The following is a 21,234-nucleotide window of genomic DNA, read 5'->3' on the forward strand; positions in this document are numbered from 1 at the left end:
GAAAGAAGTGATAGCTATCAAGATATTAATGGCATCTTGGACATTGATGGATAAAATTATATAGACCGAGTGTAGTGTGAATATATAAGACAACCTTGAGAAAAACATTTATAATAAAGGTTGCATTTCACTTAAAATAATGTCACTAATCCAATCGAGAAACATTTAAAATATAGACAATAGACAAGAATATGGATGCCTTTGTTAAGAAATGAAAAATTACAATGATATTGACATGTCTGTCATTTTACAAACACATGATAATGAAGTTTGACTTAGATGGAGAGGATACAACTCTACACTTCATAAGACATAAGAATATTATTGTCTAACTCAAAAGACATTTATTGTGCGAGTTACTCTAGAGCAAGAAAGACTTTTTATATATGACGAAAATCACATTTTATATCGGGTCTGGGTCTGATGTAAAAAATCAAAGATATTTTACATCGAGCAGCAGTTCGATGTGAAAAATACACCTATCACATCGGTTGACTGTTACGTCTAATATGAAACAAGGGGTTAATTCTATTTTTTTAAAACAACTACAATATTTAACACCGATTGTCTTAATGGCCTGATGTAAAATATAGGTTTTAACATCGACTGCCTTATTGGTCCGATGTAAAATATAGGTTTTACATCGGTTGCAAGGCGTGTTCGATGTATTATGTTTGCTATCTTTCTTAAAAAATTAGGCTATTTTTTAGCGGAATCGAGGTGGATTCGTTGTAATTTTTTTGGTAACTAATTTTTCATATTTTCCCAATATCACAGACCACATATAGGTCGCTATTTTTCATATTTTTTCAACATCACACAGACCACATTTAGGTCACTATTTTTATATTTTTCTAACCAGTGATGGGTAATTTCATGCACCAAATAGTTAGGATGCACATATATTCTTCAAAATGAACAATTGATTTACAAAAGTACTAATCTAAGATACACAGAAGTGTACCAAATTATAAGAAAGTTTACACCCGGTGGACTACTACAACAACCAAACCAATGAAAACATACAAAAATATCTTACCATTTATAAATTCTTTCCCACATTTAAAATACCAACATGCAATCCACAAAAAGATGAGTTGTAGCTTCAGTTGACAACACCAAAATCACATTTGCAGACAATAAATAATAACACCAATTAACATCAGTAGACAACACCAAAGTCAAAAAACTCAAATTATATATATATATATATATATATATATATATATATATATATATATATATATATATATATATATATATATATATATATATATATATATATATATATATATATATATATATATATATATATATATATATATATATATATATATATAAAAGGAGTATATCAAGTGAGAGTATTTTATAACGAGAGATGAGAGGAATAATATAAACTATTGGATTCATCAAAAGAGAGAATGTTAATACATTAATTATGGCTATAATATTCTCTCTTTTGATGAATCCAATGGTTGATATTTATTCTCTCATCTCTCATTATAAAATGCTCCCTATCTTTTATTCTCAATTTTAAAACATATTTAATCCTTTAATTTAAAATATCTCTAACTTATTTAAACGAGACTAAATTTACAACTACGAGAGTTATTTTTCTCCTGAAGTTTTATTTTAATTTTACAACAGCATTATTTGCAATGGTAGATGTTTGATGATAGTTTTAACAGACATATTTTTTTTAATAGACAATGAAATTATAAAAAGAGTATAAAGAATACTCCGCCCGAATACAAAACCGAAAACTTTTAAGGGATACAGCAATACAAGGCATTAACCAACAATGATTTAGAAATAACAAAAATTGTTGTAAGTTTATGTTGGTTAAATTCTCGTGTTATAAGAAAATATAGTAGAGTTCTATATTATTATGCTTCTGCCATTAATAAACTAGTATGTCAAAACTAAATCAAACAAGCTTTGAGTTATATATGTCACTTCTCATTCTATAACCGCCTTCTCTTGTTTTGGAATATATATTCAATCTCTAGAAAACGATGAATTTTGTGAATCATTATTCCTGCAATACTTTTTCCTTTAAGTATGTGGTCTTTTCTATCTATCAATTGTTAAGAGAGACAGAAATTTAGAACATGAATATGGGTGATGGAAAAGTGGTGTGTGTAACAGGTGCTTCTGGTTATATTGCTTCATGGATTGTTAAGTTTCTTCTCCAACGTGGTTACGCTGTTAGAGCCACTGTTCGTAATATAGGTAATCCAAATAAGGTTGATCACTTGCTTAAACTTGATGGTGCAAAGGAAAGGTTGCAACTCTTCGAGGCAGATTTAATAGAAGAAGGTTCATTTGATTCTGTTATTCACGGCTGTCATGGTGTCTTTCATACTGCTTCCCCGGTTCATTTGGTTGTCGAAGGCGACGACCCTCAGGTAAAGTAGTCTTCATTATGCATTATACATTAACTTTTTTTACTCACTTTTGAATGTTCGTGTTTTTCTTGTTTCAGACAGATTTAGTTGATCCTGCGGTGAAGGGAACTCTTGATGTTTTGAATTCATGCGCGAAATCACCATCTGTTAAACGAGTTGTTTTAACTTCTTCTTTTGCTTCTGTTGCGTATAACGGAAGACCTCTAACACCAGAAGTTGTAGTTGATGAGACATGGTTTTCAAATGCAGATCTCTTATTGGAAGAAAAGGTACTATTACTATATATACTTGATGTAGTTATTAGAATAATGCTAATGTGAATGTGAATGTGAATTTGAATTTTTTTGAGTTTATTTCAGAAGTGGTATTCATATGCAAAGACTTCAGCAGAGGAAGCTGCAACAAAATTTCTAACTGAAAACAGTATTGACCATGTTGTTATGAATCCAGGTGTGACGATTGGTCCTCTCTTGCAACCAGAGCTTAACCAAAGTTCTGCTTTCATTTTTGACTTAATAAGTGGTAGTAATAACTTTTATTTGCTGGGCCGTATTTTTTTCCTTTCAAATCTGCTTTTAGAGTAAAAAAAACCAAAGATAATTAATTGAATTCGGTTTAAACTCGTTGATTCAATTGCGCTGTGCAGGTTCAGAAGAAACATTTATGAATGCTGCTTTTGGATGGATCAATGTGAAAGATGTTGCAAATGCACATATTCTGGCATATGAGGATTCTTCGGCTAGCGGAAGATATTGTTTGGTTGAAAGAGTGATACATTTCTCGGAACTTACTAAGATTTTGCATCATATGTACCCAACACTGCAAATTCCAAACAAGTAAGTTTTATTATTCAATTAAATACTATGACATGTTTATTAAGAAAACATCCTTTCTTCTAACTTTTCTAACCATTTATTTTCATTTTGTTGATAAACTGTACTATTAGGTGTGCAGATGATAAGCCTTTGATGCAAACATTTCAAGTTTCTAAAGAAAAGGCAAAAAAGTTGGGAGTTGAATTTATTCCCCTGGAAGTGAGCCTCAGAGAGATAGTAGAAAGTTTAAAAGAGAAAGAGTTTATTAACTTCTAATTATGATATTTCATTGAGAGAAAAATATTGATAATCTTAATAGGGATTGTATTCAGAAACTCATCATAAGGATGAATTATTTCTTAATGTAAGATAAGGCTTGATACTATATCAAACATATAAAAGTTTATTAGTACGTTTCTCTCAATGAAATATATAATAGGGTGTTTTTTATCCGTTGGGTTTTGTAAATCCATTGGAAATGTAAGTTCACAGCTCTGCTACAGCTGAAAGTTGTAATTTGGAGTCTCATTTTCCTTTAGATTCTATTTCTCATGCAAAATGGTTTTGTAGAGTATTAAGGGAGAAAACGCCAATTGATAAGGTCCTGGTCATTTCGTTTGCAACTTGTTGGAGTATTTGGACTCGGTGAAATAATATTTTGTTTAGAGGGGAAATAGAGGATATTGGTGAAGTTGTGTTAAACTCAAAGATCGTTGCTTGGTGGTGGCATTTTATGGGTCTAATCCAATAAAATTAACCTGGATCACACCTTCTTTCACCACCATCAGCATTCCCGCTGTTACCATTCACTCCTACATTTAGCCACCTTCATCTATGGTTGATAAGAAAGCTTCATCTTTTACGCTAGAAGGGACCAGCAGTAGCGGTGATGTCAACGCCCTGACAAAGATGCGTGCCGCCATGGATGGATTATACCGTCATAATTTGAAGTTGGAAGACGACGTCGACATCATCTGACAGTGCCAACAAGATTCAAAACACCGCAGATGAAATGAAATTTTTGCACCCTTAACCTCAGACGAGATATGGGGGTGCATGTCCCAAAAGATTTTAAACCTCTCTCCTTGGCCAATTTTGATGGGCATAGGACCCCTACGAGCATGTTGCCTCCATCAATACACATATGATCATCATAGAAGCTCCTGACTCTTTGAAAGGCAAGTTCTATCTGGAACTTTCTAAGAAGCCTCTCTCAGATGGTATATAGGTTTACATGTGCTTTTATTAACAGTTACTAAGAATTGGAAAAGAAACTACTACACCGATTCGCCACCATCCGCCACAAATGAGATGTTCAATACTAGTCTATCTATTATACTAGTCTATTTATTATGCCAAATAGGACCTTAGGCAACACTTTTTTTAACCTTAGGCAGCGCTTTTAAGCGTTGTCTATTCTAGCGTTGTTATAGGTATATACAACGCTTTTTTAATGTAAAAGTGTTGGCTTAAGTGCACTTTAGGCAGCGCTTTATCTTAAGAGTGTTGACTTAAGTGCACTTTCGATAGTGTTTTCTGTTAAAAATGTTGGCTTAAGTGCACTTAAGGCAGCACTTTTTCTTAAAAGCGCTGGCTTAAGTGCACTTAAGACAACACTCTTTATTCAAAACGATTATTTGTCTTTCGCTTAAAATACTTAAATAAACCTGAAATCAAAAAGACAATTGGATGCACATCCTTTTGAAACACTAAGTAAACGAACGCACAGTTGTTGAATGCAGTATAGGGCAAGCAACAAAAGAAAGATTTGGAAATATTGATCCGGGAATTATCGTCCTCAGAGATGGAGAGATGTCATTCAACAGTTTCTACGGTTTCGAGCTTGGGTTTGAATGAGCAAAAAGAAAACAAAGATATAGACAGGAAAAGAATAAACACATTCTTAGAAGAGAAATAAATTATCAGGAATGTAAGTATATTCACTCTTCACAAACATACACTTACCAACCCGTTATACTCAACCTACGATACTCATCTATGTCATCACGTATCTCTCACATAAGCGTCCATCTCTGGAGCACAAACGAGATCATCTCACAACTAAGGTTATCTCTAACGCGAAGTCACGAGAACATCCGTGTTCTCGCGTCGGCGATCTCTCGCGCGCCGCTCAAACACGAAAGCATTAAGTACAGATACCCACAGTGAATGCTAGCTCTAAATCTATCTCTAGAGTTCAGAAACTAACAGATAATCATCCTAGATAAGGATTCAAGAAGTTTATCTCTAAAGCACCCTAAATCCCCAGCACAGAGCAAAAATCCAGAACAATATCAACACAGATTTATAAAGCAAGTTAAATATAACATTATAATCGGTAAATATACATAAGATTCAAGTAAATATACAAACAAACCCAACACAAAGAAATACACAAAGAATAGAAGAGATAAACCAAACATCTCGCGGGTTGTCAGCTCCGGTTGATGAGAAATCCACCTCCGATCTTCCAAGTGCATGACCCGGTGTTGTTTTCTAAGCTAATCTTGATCTAAGAATGAAAATGATGGAGTTGGGAGTAAAACTTTCCCAAAACCATAACCTAGAAATGTACAAATGAAGAGAATATAAACACAAATCTGCACAGGTCCGCTCAGCGGACCCCCTCCGCTCAGCGGCCTTCACTCATTCCCCAAAATATCTACAACAGTATACGTAGCTCCGCTGAGCGGGCTACCTCCGCTCAGCGGACCCAAAAATGCTTCAATTCTCTGCCAAGCTCCGCTTGAACTCCGCTGAGCGGACCTTCTGCTACAAAACTCCCTTATTCAGTTCCAAAATTGCGCAATCGGAGCCGTGCCTTCGACACTTTATTCCTCGAGGCTCCAATAAGCATGAATACCTATAAAAACAAAGGAAAAACTATCAAATGGTATAAAAGTATATGAAAACTAAATAATGTGAATATATACACAAAAGTGGGGATTTTATTACAAAAACGGAATAAATCGAATCAATAAGTGCCACAATTATATACTCAAAATAACAACATTTTGGCACTTATCAAACTCTCCCCAACTTAAAACTTTGTTTGTCCTCAAACAATGTCAAATAAATCAAAGAATAAAAAGTAATAAACCAAAGAATTGTGAATCAACAAGTTTTGAAAACCAAAAACAAATGTATGGTTCAATACAAAAATGTATAAACAAAGTAAATACTTACCACTATCCTACAACGACAACATGTAAATGAAACTAATCCTAAGCACAAAAAGCATACAAAACATTCTAACACAATACATGCTCACATCATGAATCACACCTAGCAAAAATTCATCAATGGATGAAGAACACACAAAGGTGAAGGACTTTTAACACTCATCCAACAATCTTGCAAACAAAAGATTAAATTATGCATTCATCCAAAAATCACATCGAAGATATAAAAGCAAGAATCACAAGGGCTTTTCAAGGTTGTAATGTGGCTTGGTTAACAAACAAGGGATATATCCTAAGGCTAATCGAAACAAAAACTTGCCTAAACCTAAGGGAGTGATCAATCCACCAAAGATTCAAACAACAAAACTTCGATTAAACTTCTTCCATAATCACAAGTTTCTCAAACCAATCACAATACTTATTAGCACAATTATTCACTTCTCTTTTCTTTTTCTTTTTTCAAAACTTTTTCTCTCTTTTTTTATTTCTTTTTCTTTTCACATTTTTTTCTTTTTTTTTTCTTTTCAACCTCATAGCAACAACCAAATAAGTACACAACCATTTCTCTCCCCAACTTGAATTCAACCACATCATCATGTGAATACTCCCTACTTTCTAAGGCAAGGTAAAAATTCATAACAAAAATCATGGTTGAGGGTTCAAGAAAACAAAGAATCAATCATCCATGCAAAAATGAGAACTAAACACTCAAAGATAAGCATTTAGCAAAAACAACATGGACATTGACAAAAAGGCTCAAAAGGGTTAACAAATGATCACACACTCACAAGGTGAATTGACTATTTGGTTATGGTGGTTGTGCTCAAAATGAAACAAAATGCCTTGATCCTTTTCATGCTTTCATAAAATCAACATAAACAAAAGATTAAGCATAATAAAATCTAGTTAAAACAAAGATTATGGCATCCAGCATATGTAAACAATGGAAAGCTTCCTCACATTTATGGTTTGGGAACTAAAGTGATTCAATCAACAAGCAAGTAATGCAAAAGAATGAATTGTATGGTAATTGTACAAATGAAAAGTTTCCTAAACATGTTATGCTATAGAAAGCGATAAATGAGTACCTTGAATGATACAATTTCAAAAACAATATCCTACCATACATCCGCAAGTTGAAACACTCAATCTTCGGAAAATCACCTAAAAAATCTTTGAATTATCGAACAAAATTTGAGTACAAACAACCAACAAAAGAATTAGCAAAACAAAACTAATATATACTACTAATTAGCCTTGGTGAAACTGGGAAAAAGGATGGAACCAAGTGGAATTAGAACCTGCTGGTGTAGAGCAGAAAAACAAAATTCTGCTATGCTCGCTCAGCGAGCTCTGCTCCGCTCAGTGGATGACAGAAAAACCAGAAAAATCAGAACTGCACCAGCTTTTCTAATCACTCACTACTTCACCTAAATACCTCATAAATAGAAATATAAACAATATTTACAACCGTTGGGGTGCCTCCCAACAAGCGCTTGTTTTACGTCGTTAGCTCGACGCCTTTATTGTTTTGGTGTTTGGAAAGTAGCTTCCTCTCGTCATGCCATGGTGATGTCTCACCGCACAAGCCTAAAGAAAGTGTCCTAACCAACCACTCAACAAACGTTACGAGTACAAATATATACAACAATTATACGAACATGAAAATGAAAGTATACAACTATATACACAAATAAACACATATGCACAAGTATGGAACACAAACAACTATTATCATACAAAAAGAGAAAATTGGTGAATGTAAACAAGTAAACATATACAAGTGAAACTATATATATATGTTATATACAAAAGTATAATTATATGTAATTATAAACAAGTAAGCTAAATTGGTGAACATAAACAAGTAAACATGTACAAGTGGAAATATACAAGTAAACATATACAATATATACGTTATATACAAAGCTCAAAACCACATAAACTATTGCGATGCAATCAAAACCATCCCCGGCAACGGCGCCATTTTGTTGAATGCAGTATAGGGCAAGCAACAAAAGAAAGATTTGGAAATATTGATCCGGGAATTATCGTCCTCAGAGATGGAGAGATGCCATTCAACAGTTTCTACGGTTTCGAGCTTGGGTTTGAATGAGCAAAAAGAAAACAAAGATATAGACAGGAAAAGAATAAACACATTCTTAGAAGAGAAATAACTTATCAGGAATGTAAGTATATTCACTCTTCACAAACATACACTTACCAACCCGTTATACTCAACCTACGATACTCATCTATGTCATCACGTATCTCTCACATAAGCGTCCATCTCTGGAGCACAAACGAGATCATCTCACAACTAAGGTTATCTCTAACGCGAAGTCACGAGAACATCCGTGTTCTCGCGTCGGCGATCTCTCGCGCGCCGCTCAAACACGAAAGCATTAAGTACAGATACCCACAGTGAATGCTAGCTCTAAATCTATCTCTAGAGTTCAGAAACTAACAGATAATCATCCTAGATAAGGATTCAAGAAGTTTATCTCTAAAGCACCCTAAATCCCCAGCACAGAGCAAAAATCCAGAACAATATCAACACAGATTTATAAAGCAAGTTAAATATAACATTATAATCGGTAAATATACATAAGATTCAAGTAAATATACAAACAAACCCAACACAAAGAAATACACAAAGAATAGAAGAGATAAACCAAACATCTCGCGGGTTGTCAGCTCCGGTTGATGAGAAATCCACCTCCGATCTTCCAAGTGCATGACCCGGTGTTGTTTTCTAAGCTAATCTTGATCTAAGAATGAAAATGATGGAGTTGGGACTAAAACTTTCCCAAAACCATAACCTAGAAATGTACAAATGAAGAGAATATAAACACAAATCTGCACAGGTCCGCTCAGCGGACCCCCTCCGCTCAGCGGCCTTCACTTATTCCCCAAAATATCTACAACAGTATACGTAGCTCCGCTGAGCGGGCTACCTCCGCTCAGCGGACCCAAAAATGCTTCAATTCTCTGCCAAGCTCCGCTTGAACTCCGCTGAGCGGACCTTCTGCTACAAAACTCCCTTATTCAGTTCCAAAATTGCGCAATCGGAGCCGTGCCTTCGACACTTTATTCCTCGAGGCTCCAATAAGCATGAATACCTATAAAAACAAAGGAAAAACTATCAAATGGTATAAAAGTATATGAAAACTAAATAATGTGAATATATACACAAAAGTGGGGATTTTATTACAAAAACAGAATAAATCGAATCAATAAGTGCCACAATTATATACTCAAAATAACAACATTTTGGCACTTATCAACAGTCTATACTTTGTTCCGACCAGTTACTTGTATTCCGCTAAGAATTTTTTTTATAAATCCAACTTGGGAGAAAAAGGACAATTGGATGCACATCCTTTTAATCCCCGAATAAACAAACACACCTTGTTCCCACCGAGCATTCGTCTTCCACACAGAAACAACTTTAACCAATCAAAACTATTTTCCGCCCTAGCGCGACTACAAACTTTTTCATAAACAAGTGACGATTTGTCCATTTTGACGCAAAACAAATAAACGCTTCCGTCTCTCATGCACGAGCAACAAGAAATGTTTAACTACTCGAATGCGACCTAAGCATCACTCTTTAAAACCAACCAACAAACAATTCTTTTCTACTAACAACTACGTGGTTTTGAGTTCCCCATCGCACATGGGGATACGTAGGAGCGTGATTTAACGTCTCGTCAAGAACCCAAATAAAAAATATATTTTTAGTCCTTTATTTCTTTTTCAACACATATCTTAATAATCAGGGGAAAATAAATAACCTACGCTAACACTTTTTCGAAAAACTAACTAAATGACTCGCGTTAAATACAATAGGTGTGAGGGGTGTTAATATCTTTCCCTTGCATAACCGACTCCCGAACACGAATTTGGATGAGATAAACTTTTTTGTTATTCAAGGGTTTTATTGATATTTTCTCTTTCCTTTTGGAATCAATAAGTTTTGGTGGCGACTCTATTATATTTCGAGTGTTCGTTACGCTCAGATATTTTTTGCGCCGCGATAACCTTTTCTATAAATGAATTCAACCGAGGGATAGGGGTGGAAATAGGCCAAGCCGATAACAGGGGCCTACAGGCTAGCCTATATAGGCTAAGGTCAGGCCATATATTATTTTTAAATAGAAAAGGCCTAGGCTTCTTTATAATCCTATTTAGTTAAAAAGGCTAGGCCTCAGGCCCTAAAAAAAGCGTTTTAAGCCTATCAGGCCGACCTTTTTAAATAAATATGAATACTTTTTATGATCATTATGTTATATTTTGTACTTTGAATTAAAATACATAAATAAAACTTGGTTATCTTGAAGAACTTGTGAAAATAAGATGAAAATACCAGATGAACATTGTTTTCATTAATTTTCTTAAACAATAGTCTCCTAGAACTTATGCTAATAGGTAAGTTAAAATAAGTTAGTCTATTTAATCATTATTTTAATTGCTTATTTACATATGTCTAAAACAAATAGGCTTTTATGTAGGCTAACAGGCTAACCAGGCCTTCGAAAAGGCCAGGCTCAGGCCTAAAAAATAATCCTACGATAGGCTACAGGTCAGGCTTAGGCTTTAGTTATTTTGACAGGCCAGGCTTAGGCTTGGCAAAGTCTAGCTTGGCCCAACCTATTTCCACCCATACCGAGGGACTAAACCTTTATAGATACATTTAGCTAAGGGATTCACCCTTTATAAATACCTTTAGCTGAGGGACTCGCTCCTAGCTAAGGGATTCGCCTAGTAAGCATGGTTATTCTCGTTGAGAGAAGACCATTATAAATACATCTCCTCTCATGGAGAAGATATAGACCCTTAGTGATACATATTTTGTACACCCCAAATAACACAAAGCTTAATATAACCTTAATACACGAGTTCCGTTAATCATATGGCTGCTACCAAGCATCACTGGTCATCATTATAGCCTCTCACCTCATGTGAGCAAGTCTCTTAAATCACCTCAAAACACTACCTCACTGGGCTTCTTGCCATCGTGGGCAAGCCCTAATACCATAAACTGTTATAGATCTACTAAGGTCTCTAAGTCTCATTGTCCTTGAGGTGGAACACACATACCTGTACTTTTTGATCAGTACATAATTTAAAATAAATTTAAAAATTTTCAAATATATATTTCATATATTTCAAATAATAGTATAAACTAAATATTAATGCATCAACGAAGCAATTAATATTCTAAATTATCAAAATTAAATATTCTGAATTATTAACGGGGCCGACTTGGCAATAGGTTTGGGATTTGTGTTAGGTACCAAGTTGTGTTAATATGTACTATAGTTTTTGGTACCTTTCGATTCGTTTTATAGCATTTTCGTATTATTTCTCTTACTTTGTGATAATATATGTTAAGTTTAGTAATTATGTTTATATTTCTTTCTAATCTTCTTTTTAGGTAATTTTATTTGAGGTTTTTCCTTTTTAAGGACTTGGAGCTTGATTGAATAGATGGATTTCATGTGGAAAAATTAGAGTTTTTGAAAGCTTTAAGGGCGCGTCGCGTGCTGTAGCGCGGCATAGGACATTTTTCTTGGCTTCTTGGCAGAATGTTGCGCGCGTCGCGCGGAAAAGAGGGCGCGTTGCGCGACTTAGGGCGGTTTGATTATTTAATGAAGGCGCGCGTAGCGTGCTAGAGGGCGCGACGCGCGCTCTGCGGTAATTTGCTGCTCTATATAAAGACCATATCAGATATTTTCAGGGTTACACACTTTTGAGAGAGAACCAAAGCAATATACCATTGTAGCATTATAGAATCGAAGATCCTGAGCATCAATCGTCGAGAAATCATTATTGATGCTTGATCATCTTCATCTCTTCCTTCTTGTGCAAGCTACCATGTCAATGGATAGCTAAAGCATTTTGGTATCAAGACAAGATGTAATCTTCCTTTCATTTTGTATGTTTGTCTATTGAATATTGTGTATGAACAAGTTATGAATCAATATAGATGATATATTTTGCTTATTCTTGGATTTCTATGGTTTAAATGTTTGTGAAATACAATATTTATATCTTGACCTAACTTTATCATCTATCAAACATTAAGTCTAGACATGGAATTAGTGGTTGATATTCACTTTGTATCGCTTTATAAATGTTGTTTGTGTTGTTCAATCGGTTGTGAAATTGTTGGTTGAACAATACGGTAAAACTTGTTATAACGTTGCGGAAACAAACGGTATAGATGAATGATACATGATATTATTGATTCATAACGAGTTCATATGCATGATTATAGGAAGACATAAAATTTAGGTTGATGAAATCAAGTCTTGATACTTCTTTAAAACCTTAAAACTTTCTTAATTTTAATCCTTGCTACTAAAACTTGTGAATGAACTTTGACAAAACAAAACCCAAAGTAACTCTAGCTCACGACACTATAAACTGTAGAACGGCGGTAGTATCTCATCAATCCCTATGGAAACAATAATTAAAAAAGTACTCCAATATACTTTGAACAATTTGCACTAATGTCTGGATTATCCTTTCATAGGCATATTTTGAACTTAGTCAAAACAAATTTTCCCCATCAAATTCAGAGTGGGTTCTAATGGCACAATAAAGTTATTACTTGCAAAGCAAGTAACACAAAATTAGGAAATGAGAAAACAAGAAAAGAGAGAGTTTTTTTAAAAAAAAGTTTCACTTAAGCTTCATACAAACTTACATCAAAGGCGTAAGGATGATTGATTTCATAGTTGTGTGTGATTCAAGTAACTTACTTGTGTAATGAGCTAACCAAGTTAACTAACTATGTAACCAACGTCTAGTTAGTTATAACTTTCAGTTGGAATTATTACATCATCCCCCCATAATTCTAAATGCTTACAAGTCCTAATTGTCTCCTTAAGTATTCAAAACTTTCAATTTTAAATACTTTTGTAAATCCATGAGTCAATTGCTCCTTTGTAGGGAAATGTATGACCTATATCATGCCTTTAATCACTTTTTATCTAATGAAGTGAAATCTTGTCTCAATACGCTTGCTTCTTCCATGTGAAACTGGATTCTTGGCAAAGCTTAATATGGATTTGTTGTCAATCATCTTCATAGGCTTTTGAACTTCACACCTTACTTCCTTCAACAACGAGTCAAGCCAAATTAATTGTTATAAGGAAAATGAACTTGCTATATACTAAGCTTCACAAGAGGACAATGCGGTGACTGACTGCTTCTTTGTAAACCAAGAGATGGCTGCCTCATTGTACAAGAATACATAACCAGATGTATTTCTTCTATCAGTTTTGTCTCCACACCAATTAGTATCATTATAACCAATCAACATGTCCTTATTTCATTCATAAAAATTGCAAATTTTAAACCTAGCTTCAAGATTCCTATTATATATCTTGAATTCTCTTTGTAGCTAGGTGAATCTTCTTTGCCATCCTCATAAATCTGGTCATTGTACTTACTACATAGCATATACTTGGCCTATTATTCCATAAGTATCATAGTGAACAAACAATTTTTTTGTACAATGTGGCATCTACCTCTTCTTCACTTGCACACTCATCCAGCTTAGTGTTTGTCTCAAAAGGATTTGTGTCTGATTTACAATCAATCACCTCAAATCTTAAAAGCAATTTTTTAACATAGTTTTGTTGATGCATGATCATTCCCTATTTGCTCTTCATAAATTCCATGCCAAGAAAGTATAATAGTCTGCCTAGGTAAGTCATCTCAAATTCTTCCTTTGTTTAAGCCTTTAGCTTATTTAAAGCACATGAATATGGTTGCCTATAATAAGCCAATAATTTACACACAAGTAAATCATCATGATGAATTCTTCCTTTTATTCCTGCGCATATACACCATACTCCACAATACATTTCTTGAATCCCAATTTAGCAAGAAATTGTACAATTCTTTTATTCCAATCTCTTTGACCTTTCTTCAAACCATATAAGGCCTTGTGTAACTTGTATACCATTTTCCTTTCTTTTTATTACAAAACCTGTGGGGATGAGTTACATATACTATTTCTTCTAGAGAGTCATTTAAAAATACATAGTTTACATCTAAGTGGTGTAGGGACCAATCTCTACTACTAGCTATTGTTACCATCAACCTTACAATTTAAAGCCTTTCCACAGGAGCTAAGACCTTATTATAGTCGATGCCATATTTCTGCAAGAACCCTTTAGCCTCCAATCTTGCTTTGTGTTTTGAAACTAAGCCTTATGGATTAAGCTTAGTCTTATACACCCATCTCACACATGTAAACTCAACTTCATTTTTAGAAACAAATTGTTTCGCAGATGGCTTTCTTCACACCTTGATTCTTCTAGTACCTTCATTTTTAGATTCTTAGTAGGACACCTATCGAGGATATAAGTGATGGTATTAATTGCTTCGCTAAAAAACTAATGAGGCAATTTCTTGTGTTTAAGCATACTCTTTTCTATGTCAAGAATTATCCTATTTCTTCTTTCTTCTAGACATTGTGTTGTGATGTATAGGATAAGGTTACTTAATGTTTTATACCTTCACTACTAAAGTATGCTTCAAACTATTTTTATGTATATTCTCCGCCTCCATTTATCCTTAAAACCTTAATTTTTTTGCTACTTTCCTTCTCAAGTACTATTTTGAACTTCTTGAAGACTTTAAAAGCTTCACTTTTGAGACTGATGGTATAAGGTGACAACATCCTTGTATATCCATCCACAAAGGTGATGAAGTATCTATTACCTCCAAAGAATGTTACCTCAAAAAGACCGCAAATATCAAAATGCACCACTTCAAGAGCATCTCTCTTGATCTCTTAGGCAGTTCAAAAGCAAAAGATGATATGATTTTATTACTTCTTAATAAGATTTCACATGCCATACTCCTTGTGCTCAGTATAGGAAAACCACGAACCAAGTTCTTAGAGCTTAATTTACTTAAGCTTTTAAAGTTCATATATCCATAACTTATCCATTATGGCTCAGTAATGCTTGATAGTCATACTTCATTTCTTGGTTGAATGATGCAATTGAAAGTTCTATTCTTACTTGAATCTAAGTTGATCAGTCATTCTTAATGTCCTATCATGTGATTGGAGCATTTCAAGTCTAGATACTGTTGTTCAGATAATGGATTTCCTTCACAAGTGATGGTCATTAGTAGCACTGCATTTGATTCACAATCATCGTGTGCTATGTTGGCCTCTTCATCTCCTTTATGAATTTTCTTTCTTCCTTGTTTCTTATACCAACATTCATTTGCAAAGTGACCATTCTTCTCACAATTATATTATTGTATCTTACTTTTTTCAAAGTCCTTATTCTTCATTTGATTCTTGACATATCCTCCTCCTTTAGAGGATTCATCCTTTTCATTACTCAACCTTTCCCAATTGCTTCCATCAAAAGTTAGGATATTAGTTGAGAAACCCCCATTTGCATTTATCTTTCTTTTGTCTCAAGAAACCTCTGCAATTTTTCTTTACTCTATTCTTCCCACTGTTTTCCTCACACTTTACTTATATTTACCTTATGTATCAACACAAACTCACTTTGATGTCAAAACCTGTTTCTAGATGCCAATTAATGGGAGAGAACAAGAAAATAGAATGTTTGCTCAAAATTGTTTTTTAATTAAACTTCACACAAACTTATGAATATTGTATTACATGAAAAGCATAGGAATTGTTGGTTTTATAGTTGCTTGTGATTCAAGTAACTTACTTGAGTCACAAGCTAACCTATTAACTAACTCCTAGTTATTTATAACCCTCATTTAAAAAATATTACATCAGGTTCGGAGGATATCCACAAGTACGGGTTTCGTTGTCATGTCTAGGCAAGATAAATATAATTCATATTCCCCATAAAGAAATCTCGTCTCGAGGAGAGATTGTCGTCCGATTTCACAATGTACTATACTTTAAAAAATTATTTCGAATGTTTTGGCAAATAGAATGAAAGTCTTGTTACCAAGTTGCATTTCTCAATAACAATATGTTTTTATTGATAAGGATCGAGAAATTGTGGAAAGATTTAGAGTTGAGTCCATCAACATCATTTCAATTAGTGCGAGATTACTATTAATACCGCACAACACCAGAGCACAGAAAGATGAAATGCAATGTAGAGGCCGCAATTTTCAAAAATCAAAACTATAACAGGGCAGACATGTGTTTAATGGATGACAAGGGTAATTTTATGAAGGCAGGGACAATTTGAACCCATAACAACCCCAACCACATGAAGCGAAAGACTGAAACAACCAATATTTTTATTACAAAATTTGGATATTTCTAATGTTGTCATAAAACTGCAATCTATAGACCTCAATATGAATTTGGTGCTATTTTTTATTTTCTTATAAAACTCCACTACAACTTATGACAAATTTTAGGATAAGTTTTATCAAGAGACAAGTCAACTTTAAACGTGATCGGTTTCTGGCTTGAGTATTGACAATTGAAATCACGCAAATTATTTTAAATTAAAATAACAAGATAAAATGCAACAACCGAGGGATGGGAGGAAAGTATGTTTAATAAGGATCAATTTGTGGGTTGGTGAGGTTCCTAAGTAAACCTACTACCTTGGTATGCGTTGTGCATTAATTTAAAAAATATGGAGTCCAATTTAACTAATAAAAACTCCGCTATTTAGAATAATAAAACATCTATTTATTTTCTACTGATCAGAAAGATATTGAGAGGAAGAATGAGTAGTAGTGGTGAAGAAGGAAAGGTTGTGTGTGTGACTGGTGCTTCTGGTTATATTGCTTCATGGATTGTTAAGTTTCTTCTCCAACGTGGTTACACTGTTAGAGCCACTGTTCGTAATATAAGTAATCCAAATAAGGTTGATCACTTGGTTAAACTTGATGGTGCAAAGGAAAGGTTGCAACTCTTTAAGGCGGATCTATTAGAAGAAGGTTCATTTGATTCTGTTATTCACGGCTGTCATGGTGTCTTTCATACTGCTTCACCGGTTCATTTCGTTGTTGATGACCCTCAGGTAAGATCATCTCCATTATCCGAGTTGTATGTGTGATACCAACTCTTAATTTTTGTGATTTCATTTTTTCAGACACAATTGATAGATCCTGCTGTGAAGGGAACTCTTAATGTTTTAAATTCATGCGCGAAATCGGGATCAGTTAAACGAGTTGTTTTAACTTCTTCTATTGCCGCGGCTTTATACACCGGAAAGCCTAGAAAACCAGAAATTGTAGTTGATGAGACATGGTTTTCAGATCCACAGTTCTTATTGGAAAATAAGGTAGAACTATATCATGTGTCTCTTTTCCATTTACTAGATAATTACTACGCAATAATTAATATTGATGTAATTGTACTTGTTTGTTATAATAACTGTATTTCAGATGTGGTATCAATTTGCAAAGACTTCAGCAGAAGAAGCTGCAAACAAATTTCTAACAGAAAACAATATTGACTATGTTGTTATGAATCCAGCTGTGGTGATAGGGCCTCTCTTGCAACCAGAACTTAACGATAGTTCCGCTTTAATTCTTAACTTAATAAATGGTAATTTTTTATTTTCCGGTGATGTTTTTTACAAAATGCATCTGCGTTTGTGTTACAAATTTTATATTGTAGCAAAATGCACCCAAACATTCGAAGATAATTGACTTCACTTTAAACTCGTTGATTCAACTGCGGCTGCGCTATGCAGGTTCAGAAACATTTTTGAATGTCGCTTTTGGATGGATCAATGTGAAGGATGTTGCAAATGCGCATATTCAAGCATATGAGGATTCTTCGGCTAGTGGAAGATATTGTTTGGTTGAAAGAGTGATACATTTCTCTGAACTTACTAAGATTTTACGTGATATGTATCCAACATTGCAAATTCCGAACAAGTAAGTTTTGTTATTCAATCAAATACTATGATATATTTATAAGAAAAATGTTTCTTATAAATAAATTATGTTATCAGGTGTGCAGATGATAAGCCTTTGATGCAAACATTTCAAGTTTCCAAAGAAAAGGCAAAGAAATTGGGAGTTGAATTTATTCCCCTAGAAGTCAGCCTCAGAGAGATAGTAGAAAGCTTAAAAGAGAGAAAGTTTGCTGACTTCTAATTAATGATATTTCATTTCGAAATAAATATTGATAATCATAATCACGTTTTGTATTCAAGAACTCTGCTACATAAGGATGAGTTATTTCTTAATGTTAAATAAGGTTTAGTAATGGATCAAACCAAGTCAGTTCAAATATGCTTTTTAAACCTCACTTTGATTTTCAATTACAATCACTAGTGCTATATAATCATATATAATAATTAATCTGTTTTTGATATGCTATCTTGTGGCTATCCTTGCTAGTACTTTTACAATGAGGAAAATCAAAAGAAATGAAACATTGAGTGGCTATCAAATTAAATAGCCCGTGTTGACTCCTTCATGATGTGAAGGAATTTCACCGCGACTTTTTTGAATTCGGTATTAACACATTCTTGCGAAATATTATCTCTTGGACGTATTCAGCGAGGTGTACTCAGAAAATCGAGACAAGGTTTCTTTGTTCCTATCTTTATTCATACAGCAATGCTATCTAGAGATTCTATTTTGACACCAATACTTACTGTACTCTTTATCGTATTTATACGGTGAACAATATTTTTTAAAAGTAAAATAATATATTAATGAACAGTGTCATAACATAAACAATACTTATGAAAATACAAAAAGAAAAATTTTCAGGGAGACATTTGAAAATAGGTGCAGTCAAGGGTGGTTGAAAAATCATACTCGAGGACTTGTTAAATTACTTGGGCAGAAAATGGTAATTAGAAACAAGTAGATGCAAGTGGCGAGATCAAGATTCAAGGGTTGTTTGAATTTGATAAAGGTTATTGATTAGAGTTTCAACCTGGTAGAGAGTAGCAATGTTGTACGGTTAAATTGGTATCAACACAGTTTAAAGTCAAAGTGGAGATTGTTGTAATGTGCCTTAAAACCTTCGTTGATGAAGAGAAAGAAAACATGTTCCGAGATTGCCAAAAACTTAAAAAGTCGAAAAGTAATCTAATTCGAACAATTTACTGGGTTCAATCTGTTCGGTTCATTGATTCATTCATTAATGTTATAATATTTTATATTAATTTGGAGGTCATATAAATTAATATAAAAAGATATTATAAAATATTTATAATATTTTAAAAGATATTGTAAATATTTAGAGAAAAAAAGAAATACATTGACAGTGTAAAGTATTTTTACACTGTCAACCAATGAGAGACATCCATCAGAATAAAGCCCATTTTCAATTTTAAAAAACTGTAATTACATGGCAAATTAAAGCATTTTGATTGGTTGTATGTGTAAAACTGATTTACACTGACAGTGCACTATCTTTAAACTCAAATATTTATAACATTTTAGTCCTATTTTTCCAGATTATTATCGATGTCAAGGCCATATATAGTGCTACATCAGACATCATTTAAAATATGGCCTTAACAGAACCATAGTCCTATAAATCAAATTGTTAGTGCTACATTAGACTATGGTTCTGATAAGATAAGTTGCAGCTCACATATGATGATGGTAAATATTTGCTATCAAAGAAAAAAGTGGTGCAAAATTGGAACACATGATATTAGTTTTAGCAGTTTTTCAAATTAATAGGTGTGTAATAAATATTGTATATAATGGCACTCAATATGATTGTTGGCGTGCAGCCTGATAATCCAACACAACTTGGAGGAAAGATATACAAGATAATGGGGTATGACTCTTAATGGTAAATGAGGGAGTACTGAAGTTGATAAAAACAACAGTCATATAGTACTGTGCAACGACCAGTTAAACTATATTTTGTTGTTATTAGATGAAATAACAATAACCACTAAACAAATTCATTAATATAAGGGCTCGAATTGAAAACAAAATATTCAATTTAAATAATAACAATATTTATTAGTTGGACTAGACTTTAACAACAACTACACTAACTTTATTATATATATCTTAGCAATATCCTTCTTATATCGAGGAAGGAGGATCAAATCAAATTGTTTACTATATTAATTGTGATTCTTCAGGTAAGCACATGATTGATGACCCACTTTAAACGTGTTGGGAAGGGCTGTTCAAAATCTTCAAGAACTAAACTGAACTGTCAAATCGAACCGAACTGAAGTTAAAATAACCGAATCGTTATATATGGTTAGTGAATCAAATCATTATGCACAAACAGTTCTAGAATCGAACTGTAACTGAAACCGAACCGAACTGAAACTGAACCCGAATTGAACCAAAACTGAAAATGAAAAATGATTAAAACAAGTTTAAATTTTTTTAAAAAAATAATAATAAAAATAACTTAAGGTTTCGATTCTTTGATAAACGGTTCGGTTTAGAAAAAATTGCCTTCTAACGATTCGGTATGGTTCGGAATTTCGAAACGGTATACCAAACCAATAATTTTAGTTCAATTCGGTTTTTAATAAATTGAAACGGATTCGGTTCAGTTTGAATGAATTTTTATCATGATTCAGTTCGGTTCAGTTTTCCTCACGAACAGTACTATCAACACCCCCTAGGTTTCTATCTTGAATGTACTCAAAAATAGATTGGTCTTTGAGGCTTGCAAGCGGCCCAAAATTTGACACTATTAATCCCTAACTAAGTAGAAACTTATAAAATATTTGTTACAATTAAACAGCTCTTAGTACAAAATTTATATCTTATCATTGTGCCAGAGTCTTACATGCAGATCATGCAACAGCATAAGGATAGTAGAATACTATTTGTTTAATAAGACAAAAATTATTGGTTGGTGAGCTTATAAATAAACCTACTACTATG

General features: G+C 33.6%; 2 protein-coding genes across 3 annotated transcripts; both read left to right on the top strand.

The window, feature by feature from the left end:
• Positions 1–1,864: 1,864 nt before the first annotated feature.
• Positions 1,865–3,761, top strand: LOC131623880 (cinnamoyl-CoA reductase CAD2-like). Of its 2 annotated transcripts, none has more exons than XM_058894877.1 (5): positions 1,865–2,408; positions 2,486–2,677; positions 2,768–2,930; positions 3,055–3,244; positions 3,355–3,761. In XM_058894877.1, exons 1-5 carry the CDS (start codon positions 2,112–2,114, stop codon positions 3,497–3,499), a joined length of 987 nt encoding a protein of 328 aa, XP_058750860.1. In that variant the 5' UTR covers positions 1,865–2,111; the 3' UTR covers positions 3,500–3,761. The 2 variants fall into 2 exon arrangements, with proteins under 2 accessions (XP_058750860.1, XP_058750861.1); XM_058894878.1 differs by having other exon boundaries at positions 1,867–2,408; positions 2,768–2,858.
• Positions 3,762–16,826: 13,065 nt separating this feature from the next.
• LOC131623881 (cinnamoyl-CoA reductase CAD2-like) lies at positions 16,827–18,721 on the top strand. The gene is made up of 5 exons (XM_058894879.1): positions 16,827–17,414; positions 17,487–17,678; positions 17,782–17,944; positions 18,093–18,279; positions 18,357–18,721. Exons 1-5 carry the CDS (start codon positions 17,118–17,120, stop codon positions 18,499–18,501), a joined length of 984 nt encoding a protein of 327 aa, XP_058750862.1. The 5' UTR covers positions 16,827–17,117; the 3' UTR covers positions 18,502–18,721.
• The last annotated feature ends 2,513 nt before the right edge of the window (positions 18,722–21,234 follow it).

Source organism: Vicia villosa, unplaced genomic scaffold (assembly GCF_029867415.1).
Source record: "Vicia villosa cultivar HV-30 ecotype Madison, WI unplaced genomic scaffold, Vvil1.0 ctg.000089F_1_1, whole genome shotgun sequence".
Lineage (NCBI taxonomy): Eukaryota > Viridiplantae > Streptophyta > Magnoliopsida > Fabales > Fabaceae > Vicia > Vicia villosa.

Bases quoted from the DNA above. Each gene is read 5' to 3' on its own strand.
- LOC131623880 (XM_058894877.1), top strand. From the start codon at position 2,112: ATGAATATGGGTGATGGAAAAGTGGTGTGTGTAACAGGTGCTTCTGGT. The intron at 2,678-2,767 runs GTACTATTACTA...AGTTTATTTCAG, and splicing joins ATCTCTTATTGGAAGAAAAG to AAGTGGTATTCATATGCAAA. The intron at 2,931-3,054 runs GTAGTAATAACT...TGCGCTGTGCAG, and splicing joins CATTTTTGACTTAATAAGTG to GTTCAGAAGAAACATTTATG.
- LOC131623881 (XM_058894879.1), top strand. From the start codon at position 17,118: ATGAGTAGTAGTGGTGAAGAAGGAAAGGTTGTGTGTGTGACTGGTGCT. The intron at 17,415-17,486 runs GTAAGATCATCT...TCATTTTTTCAG, and splicing joins TCGTTGTTGATGACCCTCAG to ACACAATTGATAGATCCTGC. The intron at 17,945-18,092 runs GTAATTTTTTAT...TGCGCTATGCAG, and splicing joins AATTCTTAACTTAATAAATG to GTTCAGAAACATTTTTGAAT.